This window comes from Octopus sinensis, linkage group LG13, assembly GCF_006345805.1.
Source record: "Octopus sinensis linkage group LG13, ASM634580v1, whole genome shotgun sequence".
Lineage (NCBI taxonomy): Eukaryota > Metazoa > Mollusca > Cephalopoda > Octopoda > Octopodidae > Octopus > Octopus sinensis.
Window position 1 is genome coordinate 67297132 of NC_043009.1, and position 25843 is coordinate 67322974.

The following is a 25843-nucleotide window of genomic DNA, read 5'->3' on the forward strand; positions in this document are numbered from 1 at the left end:
CCTATGCTCAATCTAGAATATCGTGAAGTCCAGTCTGAAGAAAATTTATCCACATAGGTGCAGGGATGGCTGTGTGGTAAGTATCTTGATTACCAACCACATGGTTCCAGGTTCAGTCCCACTGTGTGACACCTTGGGCAAATGTCTTCTACTATAGCCTTGGCCCAACCAAAGCCTTGTGATTGGAATAGGTAGACAGAAACTGAAAGAAGCCTGTCATGTGTGTGTGTATATGTTTGTGTGTCTGTGTTTGTCCCTCCAACATCGCTTGACAACCGATGCTAGTGTGTTTACATCCCTATCACTTAGTACTTCAGCAAGAGAGACTGATAGAATAAGTACTAGGCTTACAAAGAATAAGTCCTGGGGTTGATTTGCTCGACCAAAGGCATTGCTCCAGCATGGCTGCAGTCAAATGACTGAAACAAGTAAAAGAATCAATTAGTCCACCCCCTTGCACTTTTGCATAATGGGCAGTAATTGTTCGGTGTTGAGAACCTGTTGCACTCTCCATGTATGTTCTCTCAGGATTTCCTGAAACTGTTGGTACCATGTGGACACTCAGTCTTCCCCATCAGTTTCGTCCCGTGTGTGTGTGTGTCAGGGGTGTCGATCTTGATGCTGTTTCTGCACATTGATGATCTGACCGAAGTAGTCTGTGACCAGCCAGTTGCATTCTTCCTTTGCTTTATTCTCGTTGCCATTGTCGTTGTTGTTGTCATTATTGTTGTTGTCTGTTGTTGCAGAGCAAGAAAGACCAGTGCTGTATATGGATGTTTAGTGATCTGATCATAATCAGCAGCACCAAGAGGAAGAACGGACCTGTGACCAAGAAAGTCTCCATCATTCTGTAAGTCTTTGTTTACTCTTGATAATGGTCATCGTCTTCGTTACTAGGGCCACCACTGTCATCACTCATCATGACCACCACTCCTCAGCACTCTTCATAACCACCTCCTCCTCCTTCTCCATCACCAACATCACCATCATCGTAACCAATACCACCTCTAATGTCCCCACTCCTATTAGCAAAACCGTTATCATCATCATCACCATCAACAACAACTGTGGAATCTGGCTGTGTGTGTGAGACACCATATCTGCAATTTCTCTCTCTCACTCTGTGTGTGTGTGTGTATATATATATATGCGTCATCATCATCGTTTAATGTCCGTTTTCCATGCTGGCATGAGTTCGATGGTTCAACTGGAGTCTGGGAAGCCAGGAGGCTGCACCAGGCTCCTATCTGATCTGACAGTGTTTCTACAGCTGGATGCCCTTCCTAATGCCAACCACTCCAAGAGTGTAGTGGGTGCTTTTTTACGTGCAGGGGCCAGATATGTAATTGTATATATGTATATACACACATACATAGATATATACATACACACACACACACACATACATACATACATACATACAGGTGCAGGCATTGCTTTGTTGTTAAGAAGTTTGCTTCCCAACCACGGGGTTTTAGATTCAGTTCCATAGCATGGCACGTCTTCTGCTAGCCCCAGGCTGACCAAAGCCCAGGTTGACCAAAGCCTTGTAAGTGAATTTGGTAGATGGAAACGATATATATATACATGTGTATGTATGTGTGTGTGTGTGTGTGTGATCTGCAAAAAAAACATGTCTGGCCTTGGAGGAATATGACTTAGTATGGAGATGGGTGAGGGTTGGCACAGGAACGGCTTTAAAAAAAAAATCTGCCTCTACAAAAGCAGTGTTGGTTTTCTCTCTCTTCGATGAATGATGTTTCCATATTGGTTTTCATTATTATATTATTTAATTGAAGATACCTTTTATAGTGTTTTTCCAATTTTATTAATTTCTGTTTTTGTTCATTCTTAATTTTGCAGACAATCACCAACAGGTCAAGATTTTGCTGAGAATATAAAACACAAGATTTGCTTAAGAGTTGGACTTGATGATATTGAGGTTTTGAAAGGTGAGGGAGAGCATTTCCTTTTGGTAACCCTTTTGGTAATCACTGGTGCTTATTACTGAAATACTTTAAAGTGGTCAATCCTGGCCACTGGACAGTTGGTGTTATGCCTTTGTGATTCATTAAATAGACTCGTTTTATTCTACAAGCTTTGGAAGAGGCAACAGAGAAAATACTAAATTCTCATGCTCTCTTCCCTTCCTTTCTCTCTCTTCCCTTTGCCCCTCCTCTCCTTTCTCTCCCTTCTCCTCCTCCTCCTCCCTTTCTCCTCTTCTCTCTTTCTCCTCCCCTTCACTCTTTCTCTTCCTCCACTTTTCCCTTTTTCTCTTCCTTTATCTCCTCTTCTCCCTTTCTCTTTCACACACACACACACATGCATATATATATATATATATATATATACATATACATATATAAAATCCAGTATGCCATAGAAGAGGATAGTAACATTAACAGAACATTAAATATTAAAAAAAAAGTCTAGCAATACAACAATACAAAAGCTACTGAAATGTTCCCTAGAAATATTAAGTCTTTCATATTTCTGATTAAGGACTGATTCACAAAGGCATTAAGGGATCAAGGTAGATAGATAAAGAGAGAGAGAGGGTGGTGTGTTTTAAAAGGGACACACAGCGAGGGACATCTGGCTGACCTGTGAACTTCTCAGCCAGTTGAAAAGTTCTTCACAAAAGTGGGATAGCATGCTGTCAACTTAATGTGACAGTCCCATGAAAGGGAAGAATGCTACTGTTATTTAGCCCTAGGAAACACCGTTTCCTGTTGGACTGGGCGCATTTCCTGTGTCCTTATGTTTTCAAAGGGGAGATAAGCACCTCCACCCAGCAAAGCCAGCACCCAGAGACTAGTTTCTGAGTCATTGCTCATCATCAGTCCGGAGTAGCATGGTTTGCTAGCTGTCGATGCCTGTCCGCCTTTGAAAACATATTTCGAGTGAAATACATTCACTGATTTTTGAAAATAGAAATAGTATATTTCTAAATCTCTCAGAGGTGCTTGTCTCCACTTTGAAAACGGTGTTTCCTAGGGCTAAATAACAGTAGCATTCTTCCCTTTCATGGGACTGCGACATTAAGTTGACAACATACCATCACTTTATCGTGCTGCTACTGCATAAATCTCTCTGAGAGATTTAGAAATATATTATTTCTATTTTCAAAAGTGGGATAAGTTAGAGTTGAATTTAGAATTAGCAGAAACTGCTGTGGTGTAGGTTATTTGTTGCTGTGTAGAAGAGAAAAGATCTAAAGTTTTGGAGAAGTCCAAATTCTATCACCAGCACAGTACTTTGTCTCTGACAAAGACATTTAAAAATTTTTTCAATCTTTGATTCAATATACCTTCTTTTAAGTGGGAACTACAGGTGAGTTACATCTCGTCATTGTTAACAGGTAAGATTGGTAATGGCTTTATTAAGTTTCACTTGTTGGTCCAGATTCTCCTCAGAGGAAACTGCATACAATAAAAGGATGTTTCTCATGTCTTCTCTTGGGATTATGATGACAACAATTAATCCATTTATGTTAATCCATGTAATGCCAATCTGTCTTAGACCAACTTTACTTCTATAATACAATCTTCCTGTTTTAAAGTAAACTAAAGTAAAACCTTGCATCAAAATTTCATATCAGTTCATGGACAAAATCATTTTATTTAAATTCTTAATTACTTGCAAAATTAATTGAAATGAAATCAAGGTATTTCAAAAGAAATATGGTAATGAAAGGGTTGAAGGGCAGTGAACTGGTAAAATGCTTAGCAGCATTTCATCCATTCTGGATTCAAATTCTGCAAAGGTTGACTTTGCCTTTTGCCCTTTCAGGGTTGATAGAATAAGTACCAGTAAATGACTGGTACCAAGTTGTAGTTGCCTGTTTTTTTTCCTTGGATATCATCAGTGATGTGGGAAGAGGAGACTTGCATGCACAACCAACTGTTGGTCTTCTAGAAAGAAAAAAAACAGAAATTTTTGCAAGATCCTCTTCCTTGGAACAGATTCAGAAACCAACAATCAGCCATATCTGAAAGATATCCTATATTCATGAATAATGTTTTTTCTTTTAATGTTTGCCTGAAGAAAAATGGTTTGCAGTGGAAAACAGTTGTGTATACAGGAAGTTTTCTCAAGACGAATACTGCAGTTTTGTGGCTTTCTTCAGTATATCCCTGTTAAATGAGATATAAAGAATGCTATTCCAAACTAATACTGCTTCCATCTCTAATAATGAATTTTTACTCAGCCTACCAACTATCTGTGACACCAGTGATTTGTTAATCGGTTTTTCTATATAAATAGATATGGTAGGAGTAAATTTGTCTGAGCATGCAGTTGTTAGTGAATACTTGTTGTTGACGATGTGCAAAGACACAGAAATCCAGTTTTAAAAATTCCTTCACCACTGCTTGTCACTTTTCCTCTGCTACTGATACACTTCTGTGCTTTTTAGCACTACATGTCCATATGAGATGCTTGCTTGCGGCGAATGCTGCAGTTTTGTGGCTTTTGATGATAGTATGTCCACATTAAGTAGGATATCATGTGATTGACCAGACTCTCAGATATCCAACATTTCCCATGATGGGAAGGATATTTCGGTGCAGGGTGACCCCTTTACAGCTAAGTGGACTGGAGTAAAGTGAAATGAAGTGTAGTTCCATCCAGGAATTGAACCTACAATTGCTACATTGTGAGTGCAACGCTCTAACCATTTGGCCACATGCCTTCACAAGTAGGATATATACTGAATATAGAATATATTGTAACACTCAAGTATACAATAAAATGCCTGCACTGGATTTGAACTCGAGATCTGTGAGATGGCAGTCTAGACAACTATATTGCTTTTACTCGCTGTGAATTGTAACTAAGGATTTTACAGGTGAGTATATCACCAGGTGTGTCAAATATTTTATAGGCTTTACTAAAAATTTCAGAGAGATGAAGGTCAGGTGAGTCTAAAATTCTCTCAGGTATGTCAAGGTGCTTTAAGTAATCATAAGAATGTATGTGTGTGTGTGTGTGTGCATCAGGTGTGTTTGAAGTAGCCATGTCTGTAATATACATTGTGCTCTGCCTGTTCTGTTGGACTGTCACTTGTTTTCTCATCATCATCATCATTATCATCATCACCACCATCATCCTTAGACCATCAACAGTAGCAGCACCAGCATCATCATCACTATCACCATTATTTCCATCCTCAAAACCATCATCACCATCACTATTGCAATCATTAACACCTTCACCATATTGTCATCACCACCGCAGGGCAATGGCTAAGGTAGTAGTAGAGTGTCACACCAAATGATTTTCTGAATTGAAATCCTCCAAGGATCAACTTTGTCTGTCTTCCTTTTAAGGTTGATGAATGAAGCACTCGTTAATTACTGATGGTGGTGGTGGGGGTTCATTCCACTCTCCTACTCCTCTCCCCCTACACTTTTCTGTTCAAGTGCCTAATGTTAGAAGTTATTACACTCACCAGTGTGCTACCATTATGTCATCATCCTCATCACCACCATCATTATCATCAATCATCATCACTATCATCACCACCACCACCACCGCCATCATCACTATCGTCATCACCACCATCATCATCAACCACCACTGCTATCATCACTATCATCATCATCCTCCTCTATGTTGATGGTGCTGCTGCCTGTGTCATCCTGAGATTTAATATCTGTAATATTTATCATCTGACATTTCACCTTTTGTCTGTCTGTCTGTCTGTTGCCGTTTCCAAAGACCCCAGTTCATTGTCCCAACGATCAACAATAGAAAGAGAACAAATTGAGGACGACATGCATTTGTTGAACCAAATCTCAGATATTTCAAGTCGACTGAACTGTTCTAAACAGGTAAGGCTACACCTTTTTTTATTTATTTATTTATTATACCCCTGCCGTCTCTCCTTGTTATATTATTTCATCTACCTGTCTGTAACAGGTGTAGTAAGATCTTTCTAGAAAGTAGAAGTAGCTAATTTCTGATTGAATCATTTCACTCAGTTTGCACCTCAGTTTTTTTTCTTTTTTCATCTCTAACTGAAATAGTGTTGATTAACCTCACATGCTCTGTTCTCTCCATGTTATCCGAATGTGGCAAAAACCATCATACAAAAGACCCAGTCTTCAACAATAAGGCAATAATCTATTTTGAATGAAAATTCTATTATGACCCATTTTACATCTTTGTTCTTGATCCACTTCTCATAATCTCACACTCTGTGGATGCTTCCAGTCATTGCTTTCGCCGACTCCTGTCATCTTCTCACCACAGAGAGGACAGCAATTTTTTTGGTAATGTCCAGTTACCAAATTTGGTACTCTTGAGCCAAATTGAATAAAAGCAACACAATAGTCGTAAGCAAGGTTAGAATTTGCAAGCTTTAAACCTGTAAAGTATCTGACTGACCTCCTTAAGTTCACAGCCCTAATGTTGCTTATGGAAATGCTTATGAAAGTTCAGCTATTTCATCAATGAATGGTCCATATTATTGGGACAGTAAAAGACCCACAAGGAAACTACAGTTGTCATTCTGGTGAGAAAATTCCTATGTAAGCGTTTGGTAAAGAGCAAAGGCTGCTACCTTAAACTTATCAAAGTAAAACACTGGTTCTCAACCCCTTTTTTTTCCTTTTTACCTGTGGATCCTTTTGGTTCCTGTTCTACTCTGCTGGACCCCTAGTGTCATTTGATCTTTTAAAAAATTCCATTATATTTTTATAATTAAGTGTTATTGGAAATTGTATAAAAAAATATTTTAAATGCAGGTGTGGCTGTGTGGTAAGAAGCTTGCTTCCAAACCACAGGGTTCTGGGTTCAGTTCCACTGCATGGCACCCTGGGTAAGGGGCTTCTACTATAGCCTCATGCTGACCAAAGCCTTGTGTGCGGATTTGGTAGATGGAAACTGAAAGAAGCCCATCATATATATATATATATATGTGTGTGTGTGTGTGTGTGTATGCATGTATGTATTCGTGTGTCTGTGTTTGTCCCCCTACCATTGCTTGACAACCAAAGTTGGTGTGTTTATATCCCCGTAATTTAGCAGTTCAACAAAAGAAACCAATAGAGTAAGTACTAGGCTTACAAAGAATAAGTCCTGGGGTCGATTTGTTTGACTAAAGGCAGTGCTCCAGCATGGCCACAGCCAAATGACTGAGACAAGGAAAAGAGTAAAAGAATGAATATTTTGTGTATTGTAGGAATATAACCGATTTATTGCAGATAAACTTTAGCAAGAAAATCATAAATGATTCTTCAAGGGCCATAGAGGCCCTGGTCGAGAAGCACTGATGTAAAGTGTTTGAAAGGGATCTGTGGTGTGGGTATTAGGCTGATGAGCTTGTGAGAGTTGAAGACAGACAAATATGTAGACAGAAAGAAAGAAAGCTAGGCAGGCAGCTAGGAAGAGATGAATAAACTATTATGTGTAAATATACTTAGTGTTGTTGTGAAGATTATTTAGGGATAAAACCCTTGTTAATTAAACTGTGGAATCCTTTGATTTTCTTCAGGTTTGGTAGGTGTATGTCACGTACTCTCTACTTCAAATCCCAAAGAATCCACACAGTGAGACCACGTGTTTACATAGACTTAACAAATTACACTCCAAATATTTTTGTGGTGAAAATTTATGATTGGTCCAGGTCAGTTGTAGCAGAGGAGGAAGGAGATACAGAAAGAAGAGGATGGTGGAAGAAAGAGAGAGAGAGAGAGAGAGAGAGCACGGTTTCACTTAGAAGGAATAAAAAATAGCTGAGTGCAAATATGTTCAGTATCTGACTCTTTTGGGTTCAAATCCTGCATGGAAAGTTCTCTGTATTTCATTGTTTTGGAGTCGATGTAATTGACTTAATCTCTTTGTCTGTCCTTGTTTGTCCACTCTATGTTTATTCCCTTGTGGTTTGTAAAGAAATAGGTATTTCATCTGTCTTTACGTTCTGAGTAGAAAAGAATATTTCATCTTTCAAAGGCAGGGGCTGGCAGAAACGTTAGCATGCCGGGCGAAATGCTTAGCGGTATTTCGTCTGTCTTTACGTTCTGGGTTCAAATTCTGCTGAGGTCAACTTTGCCTTTCATCCTTTCAGGGTCAATAAATTAAGTACCAGTTGCATACTGGGGTCGATCTAATTGACTGGCCCCCTCCCCCAAAATTTCGGGCCTTGTGCCTAGAGTAGAAAAGAATGATAGAAATAGTGTGTTGGTCTGCATTACATAGGGTTTCACTGGTCTCGGCTCAAATTTTACTGATGAGTTCATTTGGAGTGTCATCTTTCTCTCCTGTGTCAAGTAAACAAAGTTCAGTTCTGGTTGAATGGTTTAAACATTTCCTCTGCGACCATTTCGTTCTGGGTGCGGTCACCTGTGACACTTTGGGCAAGTGTCTTTTGTTACAGCCTCAACACATTGGCCAAAATCTCAAGAGTAAATGGAATTTGTTAATTGGCAAAGTGTAGAAACCCATCATGGATGCTTCGTACGTATGTATGGGGTGACGGCTTGTGGCTTAGTGGTTAGGCTATTCGGCTCACAAGTGTAGGATCGTGAGTTCGATACCTGGCAGCACATTGCATCCTTAAGCAAGATTCTCTATTTCACGTTGTTTCAGTCCATTCAGCTGGCAAAAATGATTTGTACCTGTAATTCAATGGGTCAGCCTTGTCATATTCTATGTCATGTTGAATTTCCCTGAGAACTATGTTAAGTGCATGCGTGTCTGTGGAGTACTCAGCCACTTGTATGTTAATTTCATGAGCAGACTATTCCATTGATTGGATCAACTGGAACCCTCATCACCGTAACCAACAGTGACAGTTTTTTTTTTTTTATATCTGTGTTTGTGTGTTTTGCTGATGTTTGTCAATGAAGGATGTAAGTATTGGTGAGATAAAAAAAAAGCCAATAAACTGGTACTTTGGCACCAAAATAACCTGTGGTAGCCACTCATCCAAAAGTGGCCATACAATTAGCCAGTGACTTTCACATTGAAAACGTCCGTCTAATGAGTCTGTGGTTCATAAAATGTGATCTAAAATTAATACAAATAATATAAAGTGAAACAGTCCAGTGGATTATTTCATTTTCTCCCTAAAACATTGACTCTTTTTTATACCTTGTTTGCTTGAAAGAAATCACCACTGCCAAATTGAAAATCATTTTGATAAACTTGACTGCGACAGGTAACATATGGATCACAAGTTGAACTCCTGATTCTAGCATTTTCCAGAAGAGAGAAAAATTTATGTTTGTCTAAAACTTAACTTCTAATTAAGCCTCTTAATGCTAGTTTGTCTCTAACTACTGCCAGTTCTTTACCCATATTTTAAAACAAGAAACCTCCCATTCTAATTCTACGCAAACACCTTTCTGTTTAGTTGTGTTGTTCCAAATTAACTTCCATCCTCATCATCCTCATCACCACCACCATTGCCATCATCCTGGTTTCGTCTGTCATGGTTGAAACTTGGTATTTTCTGTGTCTTTCAGAATCTAGATGAAACCATCAAAGAGATTGCCTCCAATTTAACCAAACAGCTCAGCGACTACCAGAACCGAATCCATTCAGCTGATGCCAATAAGTTAGAACTACAGATCACTACACAGTAAGTATGCACTTGCCCTTCAGTCAAACACTTGAGATCCACATCAAAGACATTCCAACCATGAACATCCTGCCTTTTATTTAGACATAGTGTATCTAGGATACCATTATCCAGAGTGTCTTTTTCAAGGCTGTAGGGTGTGGTTTGAGGGAAATTTATTTATAATGATGACATCAACAGCCATTTGGCACAAGAAAAAATAATGGCACATCCACACCTGTAAATGATGGGAATATCTGGAAGCCTAACATTTCTTTGGTGGAAGTCATCTCTGGACTCTTCCCCTCACTGTTGTGTTTTTAGCTGTACTCTTTATTCTTGGTTTCTCATTGTTTTTATGTTATTCTTTATCCACAGAGAAAAGGTTTTTAATTTGATTGTGGTTTTCTTGACGCCAGAAAAACGACTGTCTTGGGAAACGGTGTTTTTGGATGCCAAACACAAACTATGTAAGTCTGTTGACAAAATTTCTCTCTTACACACACACACATGCAAGTAGACATACAAGCAACGTATATACAATTACACTTTTGCATCTATTCACACATGCATTTCATTAATCTTCAAGATTCTAGTTCCTTCTCCTTAGTCAAAAACCTACTCTTTTCCAATTTTAACAAATTCTTACTAATATTTTAGTGCAAAAGCAAATGAGATGTTGTGATACTCATGCTTTTCTCGTGGGTATCAGTTGGTATTCGTAGCAGCAGATGAGGTGAGCTGGCTTCAAATCTTAGACTTGGAAGTGCCATGTTGTCTTGGATTATTTGTTGCTCACCTTCAGTTTCTTTTACTGAAAATTATTGCATAAAGGAACATGAAAATGGGAGTCTGAAGAGGAGGAGGAAAATATCAGCTGTGTAAAATTAATTTTATTCTACAATAAAAGGCATTTGGCTGCTTTTTCTTGTAAGGTTAATCAACTTTATATGCTGCTTGGCTGTCTTACGATGACAGTGTTACTAATACATTATCGTTAGCTTCAGATCAACCCTGATTGTGCAGTCTTGGGATCAGGAGTGTTCCAGCCATGACCATCACATCATATACTGTCCACCATATCGTTTCTTTTATAAGAGAGTAGGGTGTAATTTAAGGGAATTTGGCCGGATGGACATCTGCATTAAGATTCCCTGATGTTGTCAGTGATGATGGTGATATTGATGATGATAATGTACGGTGGTGGTGGTAATGTATGATGGTACTTGTGATGATGTTGATGATTGATGAGGATGTTGACAATGGTAAATAACGATGATGATGATGATGTGGATGGTAACGCCAACGGTAACTTAGGATGGTGATAATGAGGTTGAACAATCATAGTAATTATTGGTAATAGTGTTGATGATGATGAGGATAATAGAGATGCTAACTCTTCATGAAGAATTATATTAAAAAAATTCCTTTTTATATTTCACACACACATTTTGTTAAATATTAATAAAAATACACATAGACTCATATTTTGAGTTCTATCTTACCTCTTTGCATCACCACACCTGCATATTTATATATATATATATCCAAAATAAGAAACAAGGATGTCCAAGGTAGTGTAGTACAATTGTTCCATGCTACTTCATTTTATTAAACACTGTAAGTATTGCATCAGTTTTAAAATGTCGAGCAATCTTCAGCCACATATAGAATTTTTTTAATTAAATGGACAATGCACATTCTTATACTTATTTCATTTGCCAACATCACAAAGAGGGTAGATATATAGACAGAGAGGTTAATTTCATCATCAAGAACATGGTGGTTGTATGTACTCCACTGTAGATTTTTTATCACTGAGTTCACTTTGTTATTTAGATCTATCAGCGGACCATACAAAATTCTGGTGCCTTTAACTTAAGTACCATATTCATGTGAATCTAAATTTTGCTGAACTTATATATATATATATATATAGATATATATACGGGTGTGTGTGATTGTGTATAGAAGAATATATTAATAAAAGGAATTCCAACCTTGTCTGGTTTTCATGTTTTATTTACAATCTTATAATGATATAATATAAGATAAAATAATAGAATAAAATAAAATAGTAGAACGTTAGATGTTCATTCTGATTGAACTAGTACTTTCATGCATTAAATTCTGCAATCTTCAGGTTCATGTAGTAGTGGTGACAGTCATGCTTCACAATTTTTTACTGTAGCAAGATGGTTAAATCTGTGCCTTAAATACACCTGTGTGGGCTCCAGATTGCTAGGTTTTGCAAACTGTATTCTGACCAATCAGTGTGTAGCATCATTCAATTACTTAAGCTGATTGGTTGGTTTAGGCGTCACGCTTTGTTGAACATGTCAAGAGTCCTGTATCTTAACCTTGGCCGAGGCAGCAATTGTTGGGCTATTTATATATATATATATATTTATCTGTATTTGTGGCAGTTCTTTATTTTTGTTTGTTGTTGATTTTTTTAAATATTTCTTTTTAATGTTTTATATTAATTTTGTAATTGTATTATTTTTGTATATTTCTTTCCTCTGCAGCTTTGCTATCAGATAAGCGAGCACCAGAGTTCTTGCTTCCGTTACAAATCACCAAAACTAGGGCTGGAATGCAGGTGAGTTCCTTAAACTCTAATAACCTCTTTCTGCTCTTAATCTCTTCTTCTTTGCTCAGAACAGTTGACACCTCCCACTTGCAAGATTAACGTATAAAACAAATAATTTTTACTTTTTCCATCTCCAATTCCTAATTTCATCTTGGAGGGAAGGGTACAAGGAGTGAAAGTGTAACCAACCAAGAGAAGGGTCTAGTCTAGTTGTTTTCTACTAAGGTCCAGTCCATATGATCCTTGTGGGGTCCACATAAGATTCTGTTGTTAAATTTTATGTACAATAATATACTGGACATATTTTTATAATTTATAAAATATCATTTTAACAAATTTTTTTAATACACTTCCTAATAATATCTAATCAGAAAAATATAATGGAATTTCTTTAAACATCAAATGGTTATAAGGGTCCTCCTGAGTAAAATAGGGATCAGAAGTGTTCTGTAGGTAAAAAAAAAATGGTTGAGAACCATTGGTCTAGTCAATAGGGAAATGAAAACATTGACAAGATTGTGGTGCAAGCAAATCCAAAGGGCCAGTCTTCAGTGAGGTGACGATGTGACGCTAGGAATGATGACCATGAAGATAGTGATGATGATGATGCTGATAAAACAGTCATGGTAATGGTTAGTAATAGAAATAATTATAGGTGCGATGGTTCTGATGGTGATGACAGTTGCTGTGATGGTAATGATGATGGTATTAGGTGATGATTGTAATGATGATGATGCTGGTGAATACAATCATAGTGATGGTGATGATTGTGGAGACGATGGTAAAGATGATACCCTCAGTGATAATGGTATTGAGGACAATCATGGTTGAAGATGAAGATGAGGATGATAATGATGATAGTGATATTGATGGTCGTCATGGTAATGATGATGATAATCATAGTAATTTGGAAAAAGGACAATCATCATAGTGATGATTGTTCCTATGACAATCATAGTGATGATGGTAGTGATTTATGATGGTTATGATGATGACTACAAGAATAATAAACTGCCATCCCACATGTGATAGGTTTCTTTGATGGAAGTACAGTTGACTCTCTCGGAGCCAAAATAAAGCTGGTGCTTATTTGTCTTCTTTGAGAGCAGAAGGAAGAATCATAAAGCACTGCTAGACGAGTCACAGTATAGAGAGCTGGTCATATATAGAGCTGGTCAGTATAGAGTCACCAGGGGAGTCATAGGGAACTTTTAAATTTGTTATAGTTTCTGAAAGAATCAGAGCAGGCTAAGAGAGTTGTCACTAGTGAGAGTCACCAGAGAAGTCATAGAGAGTCACTAAAAGAGTCTTAGCTGTTAGAAGAGTCATTTACTTTCAGAGGAGTATTTTATTAGATCCCATCATTTGTTACCAACTGAATTTACCAGCTCACGGCATTTTTTAATATTCCAATCCAAGCCAAGGGAAAATGTTGTTTTATTTCTCGTTTGACTTCCTTTATTAAATTCTAACCATTCTTCTTTCTTGCTTCCTTTGATGAACTGAATCTTCCTTTCTTTTCCTCCCCTTCTTCACCCCCGCCACCCAACTTGCAGTTTTCCTGCGCAGCCTCTATCGATGGAGTCAATGCTAATGGTTATCGTGAAGTTTGGGTTTGCAACAGTGATGGCTACGTAGGTCACATGTGCCTCCTGAGCCTCCAACCGGAGCCGATCGTAACATTGAACACACCTGTACCTGGGTGTAATGCCAGAATCCTTTGTATATGTGCTGTACCTGCCTATTCGGGTGGGCGACGGTAAGTTTCTTTTATGTTTATGCATTTGGCCTTTTTTGTGGGGTTTTTTTTTTTGGCTTCTCGGTGTTGTTGCAACACCCTTGCCTCTCCCTAGGACACCGTTCTTCTGGAAGCCCCTTCTCAACCACTCCTTGTGTTTTGCTTTTTTCTATCATTGGTCATCATCATTTACTGTCCATTTTCCATCTGAATGCTTTGATAGGATCCAGCAGGTCAGAGGACTGTAGTGCCACAATTTCTGTTTTAGCATGGTTTTTATAACTAGGAGAGCCCTTCCTAACATGACCCACTTTACAGAATGTACTGTCTGCTTTTCTGTATGACCAACATTAGAGAGGTTGCCAAGTAACTCACAAGGCAAAAGCCCCTTGATTGAGGGGGATGAAGTATTTAGGGAGAAGGCCTGTGCCAGATGTTGAGAGGCAAGAGTATGGTAGAGGGAGAGGATCAAAGGTGTTGCTGAAGGGGAGATACATGGCTACCTCAGCTGGAAAAGAAAAGACAATGATGATGGGGATGAGGTGTCAGGTCATACCTCCAAGATACAAGGGGTGTGACTGTATGGATGTATAATGGTGAATGGATAATGAGTGCTGAAAAAAATGCTTTAAATTTAATTGTAATTTAATTTCATTGATGTCTGAGGTCACTGCCCTCCACCCCCAAAACATATTTCAAAGATTCTCTGAATGGCATGAGTACTGCCCCTTGCACCTCCTTTGGCCTCAGAGGTCATTTGAAGGTCAAGGGCGCTGCCTCATCCACCTCCTCTGTCCCTATAACATATGATGGTCATAGTCACTGCCCATCCACCTTTGACCTCAGAGGTCATCTGAAGGTCATGAGTACTTAAGCTTGCAATTCCTCTGACCCTTTAAATACCCATAAGGCTCCCTGTAAGTAGTGGACAGCTTCTGTTTTGTAGGTGAACTCCTTAGCAATGGAGAGTGTGCTGGGGAGTTTTTTACTTCAATTGGTTACAAAGAGATTCTCTTTTCAGGTGAAGGGCAGATTGTATGATGTTTGTATATGAAGTGTGATTCTGCATGGGATCAAGATATGGGCCTTGAATGCTGAAGATTTGTGAAAACTAGGCAAAAATGGGAGGAACATGCTCTACTAGATGTGTAATGTGCATGAAGAATGAAACAGAAATGAACTGAGAGAGAAATTGAGTATAAGAGGAATCGGATGGAATGTTCCAGAAAGAAGATTGGTATAGGTATGGGCAGAGGATTCATATGGGAGATGAGAGTTTGGTAAGGGAAGTGCCAAGTGATCCAAATGAAAGGAAACTACAAAAGTGTAAGACTTGGGAAGAATTGGTGAAGGTTAATTTCCAGGGGCTGAACTGGAAATGACAAAGGACTGAGACAAGTGATTGGACATCGCATTGGAGAAGATATGTCCAAGCCATGCACTGGACGGGCAGAAATAGATGTAAGAATTATAATCATGATGAATGTGGGTCATCCATTTTGCTGTGGCCATGCATCAGCATCTATTAATCTTTTCTGTGATGATTTCTTTGTTCTTCATACTTCTCCTCCTCCTCCAAATTATTTTCTGAATTATGTTAATTGTATTCTTTTTGGAATAGTGGATCTTGAAGCACACATGTTTACAGTTCTATATCAACACTCCTTGCATTAAATGTGTAAACACTATCTAAACTATAGCATTTTCATGCAAGGACTTATAAAATTCTTGAAAATTTCTGTTTTCTGTTTATATATATATATATTATATATATATATATATTTTTCTGTCATGAAAAAGAATTTTGAATTGTAAAAAAGAAAATATTTGAATATCCAATTGAAATATTTCAAAATCTGTTACCAGAAGCAGCATGAAGAACCGACGGAATCGTAACGCAGACAGTTCCAGTAACAACATGACCAGCATTGACAGGCCTCGAATTAACATCGAATCAGTGGACACTTGCATGGAGAGCATCGGAGAAGATGCTGGGTCACCCAGTGAGTCAGAGTCGAGTGATGACGATGTTTATTCAATTCCACACCACATGGAGACAACTGAGAAACTGTGTGTTGAAGGTAAGTTCTTTGATTGAAACCATCGGGATAAATTGTTGTTGCTTAAGCCCAGGCCAACCTTGGTTCAACAAGTCCAAGCTCAGAATCCATTGCTCCAATTCATTTGTTTGTGGGTCAAATATATAAATGGGTTTTGCTTGTTGATTAGAAATAAATATGCAATTAGGAACACAAACCCAAGTCGATGGTTGATGTTATTTTCGTTTATTGGCAAGCTGGAGTAACACCTTCACCTATCACATTTATTTCTTATTTCTTTATTGCCCACAAGGGGCTAAACATAGAGGGGACAAACAAGGACAGACAAAGGTATTAAGTCGATTACATCGACTCCAGTGCGTAACTGGTACTTAATTTATCAACCTTGAAAGGATGAAAGGCAGTCGACCTCAGCAGAATTTGAACTCAGAACGTAGCAGCAGACGAAATACCACTACGCATTTCGTCCGGCGTGCTAATATTTCTGCCAGCTCGCTGCCTTTTATTCACGTTTATTTCTAGTTAGCTTATTAACATTGTATATTATTAATATTACAAATTGATAGTTAGTTTATCAATACATTATCTAAACTATAGCATTTTCATGCAAGGACCACGTTGTGCCATGTGCCATTCCTTTTGCTTTTTTAAGACAGGTGTGATTTAAAGTAGTGTTGACTGCTACTTCTTGCCAACTGAGCAGCCATGTGAATGCTCCTTCATTCGTCTACTTTTAACTATTAATCTTGTCTGGGATGATTTCTTTGTTCTTCATACTCCTCCTCCTCCTCCAAATTATTTTCTGAATTATGTTAATTGTATTGTTCTTTTTGGAATAGTGGATCTTGAAGCACACGTTTACAGTTCTATATCAATACTCCTCGCATTAAATGTGTAATACTGCAAATACTGCTTTGAGATCCATTGTTCCAAAAAAGAATTATTTCATGTTTTCTCAAAAGTTTATAAATATATAATTAACATGTTGTCAACAACATAAGAATGTTGTTGACAACATGTTAATTATATATTTTTGTTAATTATATATTTTTGTTCTCAATGAAGATGTTTAGTTTGTGTGACCACCCACTCCTTGTTATTTACTTTAATCCTAATCCTAACAGATTATAAGGAATTATTTGTATTTATTTGTTTATTTCCAAAGATGTTGAAAGCTTGAGTATTTCCACAACATCATCATCAACAAGCAATATCCAAGAACAGAATATCTCCGGGCGATGGATGCACGATGCATTAAAGAGTACCATGTGGTTGGGCACAGAAGACGGATGGTAAAGATTTCATTCCTTAAACCTAAGTTTTTATGGTATATTTTATATTTTGCATGTCAGATTGAATGATAGTACACAGTCCTATCACAGTTTCAGCCAGACTATCAGATGTTGTTAAACACCGCTAATCACAATCTGCTTTGCATTGTTTTAGCTTTCGAATGATGCCACCCCACTGACATGGTGAGCAGGCCAACATTCCCACCGATTGGCAAGCTATTCCATCACAGGGTTACCATTTACAGCTTTGTGGAATGGAACTATGTGAAATGAAGCGTTCTACTCAAGAACACAATGCATTGCCCAGTCCAGGAATCGAACCCTTAATCTAGCAATCATAAGTGTGATACCCTAACCACTCGGCCTCGTGCCTTCACCCCTTCTATATACAGCGTTTGATAATAACATTTGAGTTTGTTATTTATTCTGTTAAGATCAATAAAACAAGAAATAGTTAGTGGGACTCCTGGGGCAATTCCTATCAAAAGCAGGCCCCTTTATGATGAGTGTTGGATGGGGAGCAGCCTCTAGATATAGGGGTCAGGAGTGAATTTGTCCTGGACCAGATGGGCTGCCCTTTGGCAAGTCATAGCACTTGACAGTCGTCCAACTTTGTGTTACAAGTGAAACTGTGGGAATCCTTATGGTTGATATGCAGTCTCAGGAATAGAATCATCCAATGATCAATGCTAATGTCCACATGAAGTTGGACAGAGGAACATCTGTGAGGCCCCTGACCAATTCCACTGTGTTCCTGAAGTCTATTACATCTAAAGTTTAGACACTCAGTGACTATGGAGGTTACCAGCCAATGCAAAATTGACATCTAAACAAACCCGATCAAGTGATGATTGTTTTTAAAGATGACTTAGTATATCAAGGACTACATTGTGCAATGTACCATTCCTTTCTTTTCTTTCTTTCTGTCTTTCTTTTTTCTTTTTTAAGATAGTAGGATGTGATTAGAAGAAAAGTTGACTGCTATTTCTTGCCAGTTGGGCAACCATGTGAATGCCCTTCATTCTTTTTTCCACTTTTAATCTTGTCTGTGATGATTCCTTCACTGCCCATTCACTTCTTCCTCAAAATTCTTCTACTTCATTGGCTGTTGGTGCTGAGTTGATTTCGATTTGATTTTTACCTTTATTATTATCATCATCATCACTTAAAACATTGTCTACATTAACCCCTTTATTACCATATTTCTGTTTAAAAACATTGAGTTTGTTTCAATGAAATTTAAAAAAAAAAAATGAATTTAGTAAAATAACCTGGTCATTAATTAATTTGGTATTTGGGACATAAATGAACATAGAATTTCAAGGGAAGATTTTGATTTAGACCACCTTACAACAGGAATTTTGTATCAATGGACCCCAGAGGTGATCTCAGGAGGTGAGTTTGTATGAAAACTTCAGTAATGTTGTGATGATTTCTGTTAAATTATTCATTAATATAAACCATCAACCGTTTCTTTCTCTCGTCTTCTACAGCATTCACATCTTTCTGTGCACTGATAACATCAAAACAACCAAAAACAAGTTGAAGATCCAACATGTAGCGCCTGTGTATTGTATAATGTAAGTATGGCTCAACTAATTCATAAAAGCTGCTTAATTTGATACGCTAAGATAATCTTTATATATAAAAGTGAAGTTGTGTGTCTGTCTCCTACGATTTAGATTCCTAACTACTCCCACATTTTGCAGTGCAGTTTAACCAAAAGCGGGTATCTTATAGTCGTGATTCATATCAAGCCCTTCTGGGTATTAGCGCGCGTCTACGATGAGTCTACGATTTAAAAAAAAAATTTACCATCATTTTTTCCCATTTTTAATGCATGTTTTTTGCTATTATATAAGGGAAGTAACTCTCTAAAAATGCTTATATAGTTATTTCCCTTACAAACCCGAGCAACGCCGGGCGATACTGCTAGTTTGTTATAAACTATGTAGTTTGTGTGTTTTTTTGGGGGGAGGGGGTGCAGTGGAAGAATTTCCTCGGTGTCATCCTCAGTATTAATTCTGTGATGTTACTAATGTGGACTCTGCAAGCTACAGCAGGAATATAAAGAATGGAATGAGAAGAGGAAAGATTAAGAAAATAGATAAACTGCAATCAAAGCAGGAAATGACCACACGAGGCTTTCTCTTTGGTGGCTTTTCACTCTGTCTCTCTCTTTCCCTGTCTACCTCTCTCTCTCTCTCAGTTGTAATTATAAATAAAAACTGATCATCATCATTGTTTAACGTTCGCCTTCCATGCTAGCATGGGTTGAACAATTTGACTGAAGGCTGGCGAACCAGATGGCTGCACCAGACTCTAGTCTGATCTGGCAGAGTCTCTACAGCTGGATGCCCTTCCTAATGCCAACCACTCCGAGAGTGTACTGGGTGCTTTTATGTGCCACTGGCATGGGGGCCAGTCAGGTGCTTCTGGCAACGACCATGCTCAAATGGTACTTTTTATCTGCCACCTGCACAGGAGCCAGTCTAGTGGCACTGGCAACGACCTTGCTCGAATGTTTTTTCCTGTGCCACCAGCACAATGCATGTAACGATCACACTCGAATGGTGCTTTTTACATGCCACTGGCACGGAGGCCAGCTTGTTGCTCTGGCAACGATCACGTTCGTATGGTACTCTTAGCGCTCCACTAGCATGGATGCAGGGTAGAAAGGCCGTTCTTGTCCTGGCACACAACTCTCTTTGGTGATAACAGGACAAGATATAATGCAGGCCAGTTGATGTTGCAGAGTGACTGAGAGACAGGAAGAGCATCCAGCTGTACATAATGACAAAGCATCGTAGTTTCTTCTTCGTTAGGTGTATCATGTGATGAAGGTCTGTGGTAGACATGTCCAATATCATGCAGGCACGAGGAAAATGTATGCTAACGATGATGACAGTAATAATAATTAATATATTACCTATTACTCGGTAGTGTTAATAAGAACATATACAAATGATATTCACACATATGCACACATGCACATGCGTGTATGTGTGTGTGTGTAGATGATGTACACTACCGTCAGAAATTAATTAGCACCCTTGATTTGCTCTTCACTCAAGATATGTGCTGTCACCTAGTGGCCATATCTCGAACTATTGCTTTGTTGCGAGTTCACCGTTGCGCAGAACGATGACGTAACTTTGTTTGCAGAGCAGTTTGAGAGTCTACAGCCTTATGATGTTGACATAGCAGTGCAACAACTTGGAGTGCGGATGCAGACAAATCTTCCTTTGTTTAATAGATATAGGTAGCGCCTCGCAAGGACCGAAATCACACCATACTAAGTTTTCTCATCGCGTAAGACGTTTTGAACAGCTCATAGGTTAATTGATTTAACCTATTTAATGTAGAAATTTGAGAAGTGCTAATTAATTTCTGACGCAAGTGTATGTATAAACACCTAAATTATATTGCATGTATGTTTAATACAATTCCATGTTTGTTATCTTTCCAGTTACCTTGACAACAAAGTGTTTGTATCTTTGGCCAATGGAGACCTGATAGTCTACAGACGTGATATTGGTAAGTTCTCTTCCATCATACTCGATCAGTTGTCTTTGGAGAAAATACTGGCCTTGTGCCAAAATTTGAAACCATTATTATCATTATTATTATTATTATTATTGGCATTTGGTCTGTCTTTACTTTCTGAATTCAAACTCCACAAAGGTTGACTTTGCTTTTCATCCTTTCAGAATCAGTAGAATAGAGTACCAGTCAAGCACTGACGTTGATGTAATTGACTAAATGTACCCCCCGCACCAAATTTCCAGCCTTGCACCTTTACTAGAAAGGATTATCATCATCATAAGTGCATCATACAAAGTACCTTGTAGTATTTGTTGTTGCTTTTTTAAATCCTATCTGGATCAGTTTTTCTTTCCATCTTTCTGGATGTACTTTTTTCAAATACCAGAGTGTAAGCGCCCTGAGAGAAATGTTAGACACAAGAAGCATCAGATGTGGTGTGCAAGAGAGACGTTTGTGTTGGAATGGTCATGTACTGTGGATGGACAAGGATAGCTGCATGGAGAAGTGCCACTCCGAAACAGTGGAAGGAATCCGGGGTAGAGGGAAACCCAGGAAGACATGGGTTGAGGTGGTGAAGCATGACCTTTGAATGTTGGGCCTCACAGAGGCAATGACAAAGACCAAGACCTCTAGAGGTATGCTGTGACTGAAAAGACCCAGCAAATAAAGTGAGTTCACAGCTGTAACCTACACCAGTGTCGCATAACCAGCCCACTCAAAAGTACCCTGGATTGTAGGGTGACATGCCGTGCTTGAGGAGACCTACTGAGTCAAGTACATCAACATCAAATCAAATGGAAATTGTAATTGTGACCCCCATGCCAGTAGCATGTAAAAAGCACCATCCGATCGTGGTTGATGGTAGCTCCGCTGGCCCCTGTGCCGGTGGCACGTAAAAAGCACCCACTACATTCTTGGAGTGGTTGGCGTTAGGAAGGGCATCCAGCTGTAGAGACACTGCCAGATCAGACTGGAGTCTGGTGCAGCCTCCTGGTTTCCCAGACCCCAGTCGAACTATCCAACCCATGCCAGCATGGAAAATGGACATTAAACGTTGATGATGATCTCAAAGCCTACAGGAACTGAGTAGGTTTCACAGACGGAAATTGTGTGGAAGTCTGCTGTTTGTGTGTCTGTGTTTTTCCACCCCCATCCCAACCACTTCACCAATAGTTGGCTTGTTGGTATCTATTGTTGAACTGCTAAGTTACAGGGATGTAAACAGAGTAAGTACCAATCTTAATAAAATAACTCCTGGGGTCAATTCGACTGAAACCCTCCAACATGTTTCCCCAACATGGCTGCTGTTTAATGACAAACAAGTAAAAGACAAAAAGGTAAGAAATTGATTCTGGCAAGTTTTTTAGCCTTTTTTTTTTATTCTTTCCAGATGGCCAATGGGACACTGAACACCCATACACAAGGACTCTCGGATCAGTGACATCGCCAATTAATAAAATGCATGCTGTTGCTGGCAAGTTGTGGTGTGGTTCTCAAAACAGCATTTGTATCGTCAACCCTCTGACCTTGAAGATCGAGGTGAGTAATTTTGTGTTACTCATTATGCTTTAGTCACTTATTATGTATCAAATGTCAGATCAGCTGGTCAAGAACTGCAGATGATTCCACGGGTTACAAAGTCCATGAGGGAACCCTCCATACAATTGCTCAAGCTATTAGGTTGTCAAGAAAGTTCTTGCGGTTCTTAACCTTTAAATTCAGATGCAGATATCTCGGCTCAAACCAAACTTTATTAATCGAAGTAAACACTATCAGAATCAATTCACTTTTGCCAACGCGAAACAAGTTTATTTATGCCAGTAGCGTAAGAATCCTGCGTTCTGGTGACGATGAAGTCGTTAAAGGTGTGTTTGGCATCGTCTTGGTTTTTTAAGCATTTCTCACACAGGAAGTTGTCGAGATGCTTGAAAAAGTGGTAGTCGGTAGGCAAGAGATCTGGTGAGTATGGTGGATGAAGCAGAGTTTCGTAGCCCAATTCGTACAACTTCTGCAGGGTCAGTTGTGTGACGTGTGTTTTAGCGTTGTCATGGAGAAGAATTGGTCCTTTTCTATTGACCAATGCTAGCTTTTGTTGTCGCAGTTTCTTATGCATTTCATCCAATTGCTGACAGTACTTCTCTGCTGTAATGGTTTCGTTTGGATCCAAAAAGGTGCGATGGATGAGACGGGCTGCAGATCACCAAACAGTCACCATGACCTTCTTTTGGTGCAACTTTGGTTTCGGGAAGTGCCGTGGAGATCCGTCAGCGTCCAACCTCTGAGCTGAGCATCGCCGGTTGTCGTAAAGAATCCACTTTTCATCGCAAGTCACAATCCGGTCGAGAAACGGGTTCGTTCTTGTTGCGTAAAAGAAGGGAGGACGACACTTCAAAATGGCGGTGTTTTTTTTTGTCGTTCAATTCGTGCGGCACCCATTTCTCAAAGTATTTTTGTTTTTCCAATCTCTTTCAAGTGGTTGGAAATTGTCGTCTACGTTACGTCTAATTCAGAAGCAAGCTCTCGAACAGTTGTGTGTGGATTGGCTTCCACTAAGGCTCTTAGTTGATCGTTATCAACATCCGATGGCCAACCACTACGCTTATCATCTTCAAGACTCTCGTCACCGCTACAAAATTTCTTGAACCACCATTGTGCTGTACGTTCATTAGTGGTTCCTGGGCCAAACGCATCATTGATATCGTGAGCTGTTTCAGCAGCTTTTCAGCCTAGCTTGAACTGGAATAAGAAAATTGTGTGAATTTGCTTTTTGTCCATGTATTTAATGTTCCGGAAAAAATGGCCTAATCATTCAAAAAGAAAAAGAGTAACACGATTAAATAGAGCGAAAAACGGGCTTTAAAATGATAGATAAAGTCAAAGTAATTTAATGAGAATTAATTTGAAAATACATCATTTAAAACCAAAATTAAAAATTTCGCAAGAACTTTCTTGACCACCTAATACTAGAAAAAGCAATCAAAGTTCTCACAAGTAACAATCATTTGAAGAAGGAAAGAGACACCACCACCAACCTCTGTTGTTGTTGTTATTATTATTATTATTATTATTATTATTACTACAACACTGTGTAACATGATTTTTGTCCTTGGGAAGCAACTGTTATTTCCTGTTTGCTTACCCACTGGAAATTACGATAATTGAGTAATATTTCCTTCAAACTTTGCTTCTGTTATGATATTTATTCAAACCCCAAAGAATCTCTTTCAACACATGGCTATGATGCTCCCCGACTACTCCTGCACCTGATCAGAGATGCACATGTTAGCAACTACCATACATGCTAAAGCAGTTAAGGTCAAACAACTGACAAGTAAATCTATGGTGTTGAGCAGGATATTTACTATAATGATATTTCTGCTTCAGCAACTCAGCGCTGAATCTGTTAGAAATGTAATGGGGGAAAAAGGTCAGTTTCAAAACATTGATGTCCAGGTCATAAAAGTAAAGTTTGAAGGGAAAAGTAACCATTTCCCTCGATGTCTAGATAGAAGCAAATAGGAAATAACACTAACAAAAGCAAAAAAATAATAATAATAATAATTTTGTTACACATTGTTATTATTGATGTCCATTCTTGCAAAGGGCTGACAGAGTTTATCGTGGCAGACTGTCTGAAGTCAGGTGCCTTTCCTGTCACCATTCCTCACCTGTTTCCAGGCAACTTAATATTTCCTCACACCCAGACATGTTCTCATAGAATATTGGAAAGAAATGGCATTGCTTGTTTGCCCAGTGACTCTCACCTGTAATTATCATGTAATGTCAAGACAAAAATATGCACCACTATACACCCACTCACATATATGTCAGGCTTCATCCAGTTTCCATCTACCAAATCCATGAAACAACCAGTAATATAATATAATATACTAATATCGATTCAGTTGGCATGACAACTCTGAGAAATTTATGCTTCAGTTTTTTTGTCATTCCAACAGGAAACGGTATTTCCTAGGGTTAAATAACAGTAGCATTCTTCCCTTTCATGGGACTGTCACGTTAAGTTGACAACATGCTATCACTTTAATTTTTTTTTCCATTATCTTGGAATTATGTCTTCTAAGAAATTTGTGTATTTATTGTGTGTTTTCCATTTCTGCTTTTTCTCTTCCAGCATCAGTTCAATGTGAACCCTGACCCGTCACGCTGTGTCCAGTGTATTGTCTCCTCAGGCCAAGGAGTGTGGGTTGCTCCTCAACAAAGTGCCAAAGTAAACCTCTACCATGCAACCACCTATGAGTTTCTTCATGAAATCAATGTCACTGCTGCTGTCACACACAAACTACAACGTAAGTCATTCACTCTCATCTTTTCTGCTCTTTACAAACTTTGCTGACAGAGTTTGCTCCAGCTGGTTGTGGTCATTGTTTGTTGTTGTTGCTGTTGGGTGGTTAATTAAGTGACCTCCAGTTAGGTTTCAGAAGTTCAAGGCCCAAAACAGCCTGCGATTACAGCCTTGGGGTGATTCAACAAGAAAGGTTCCGATCAGTAGCTCAATCAACTAGAAATAGCAGTCAAATATTCAATCCAGTGACACTCTGCTGTCTTTAAGAAGGCATTAAAATACACATTGGGAACTGTAGTCTTAGATACATAAGAAGAACCCCTTCGGTCATGAATGACCATGGGATTGTACCCAGAAAGTTCCCCTCTAAATAAAGTGTCTTACTCAAGAACACAACCTCATGATCATAAGCTTGACACTCTAACCACTGAACCATGCACCTAAAAACACATTTTGTTTAAATAAAAGATAGGATGATCAATGCTAAAACGATTTTGATTGCCATCAATCTGCTTGATCAAGGTTGAACTGGAGCGCTGAACAGCAGCCGCAGCCACAGTAGCAGCAGCCCCGACAATGATGTTGATGACAACATCATCATTAATGTTGTTGCTGTTGTTTCATAATCGTATGAAACTCATCACATTAAATAAGTCCATGGGCTCTGGAACGAGGGAAATTTTTAAATATTGAGTAACATTCTCTGTGTTGGTGACACGTAAAAAGCACCAACTGATCAGGCC

General features: G+C 38.7%; 1 protein-coding gene across 1 annotated transcript in view; it reads left to right on the forward strand.

Annotated features, from left to right (window-relative positions):
- LOC115218404 (rho guanine nucleotide exchange factor 17) overlaps nt 1-25843 on the forward strand; it is a 204025-nt gene that overhangs the window by 174956 nt on the left and 3226 nt on the right. The window contains exons 8-20 of the mRNA XM_029788195.2: nt 747-850; nt 1864-1952; nt 5722-5834; nt 9471-9586; nt 9944-10035; nt 12094-12167; nt 13715-13917; nt 15763-15977; nt 17122-17248; nt 18742-18828; nt 20718-20785; nt 22185-22333; nt 24930-25104. Of these exons, the coding sequence (XP_029644055.1) occupies nt 747-850; nt 1864-1952; nt 5722-5834; nt 9471-9586; nt 9944-10035; nt 12094-12167; nt 13715-13917; nt 15763-15977; nt 17122-17248; nt 18742-18828; nt 20718-20785; nt 22185-22333; nt 24930-25104 (1612 nt within the window). The remainder of the gene's footprint in view (nt 1-746; nt 851-1863; nt 1953-5721; nt 5835-9470; nt 9587-9943; nt 10036-12093; nt 12168-13714; nt 13918-15762; nt 15978-17121; nt 17249-18741; nt 18829-20717; nt 20786-22184; nt 22334-24929; nt 25105-25843) is intronic.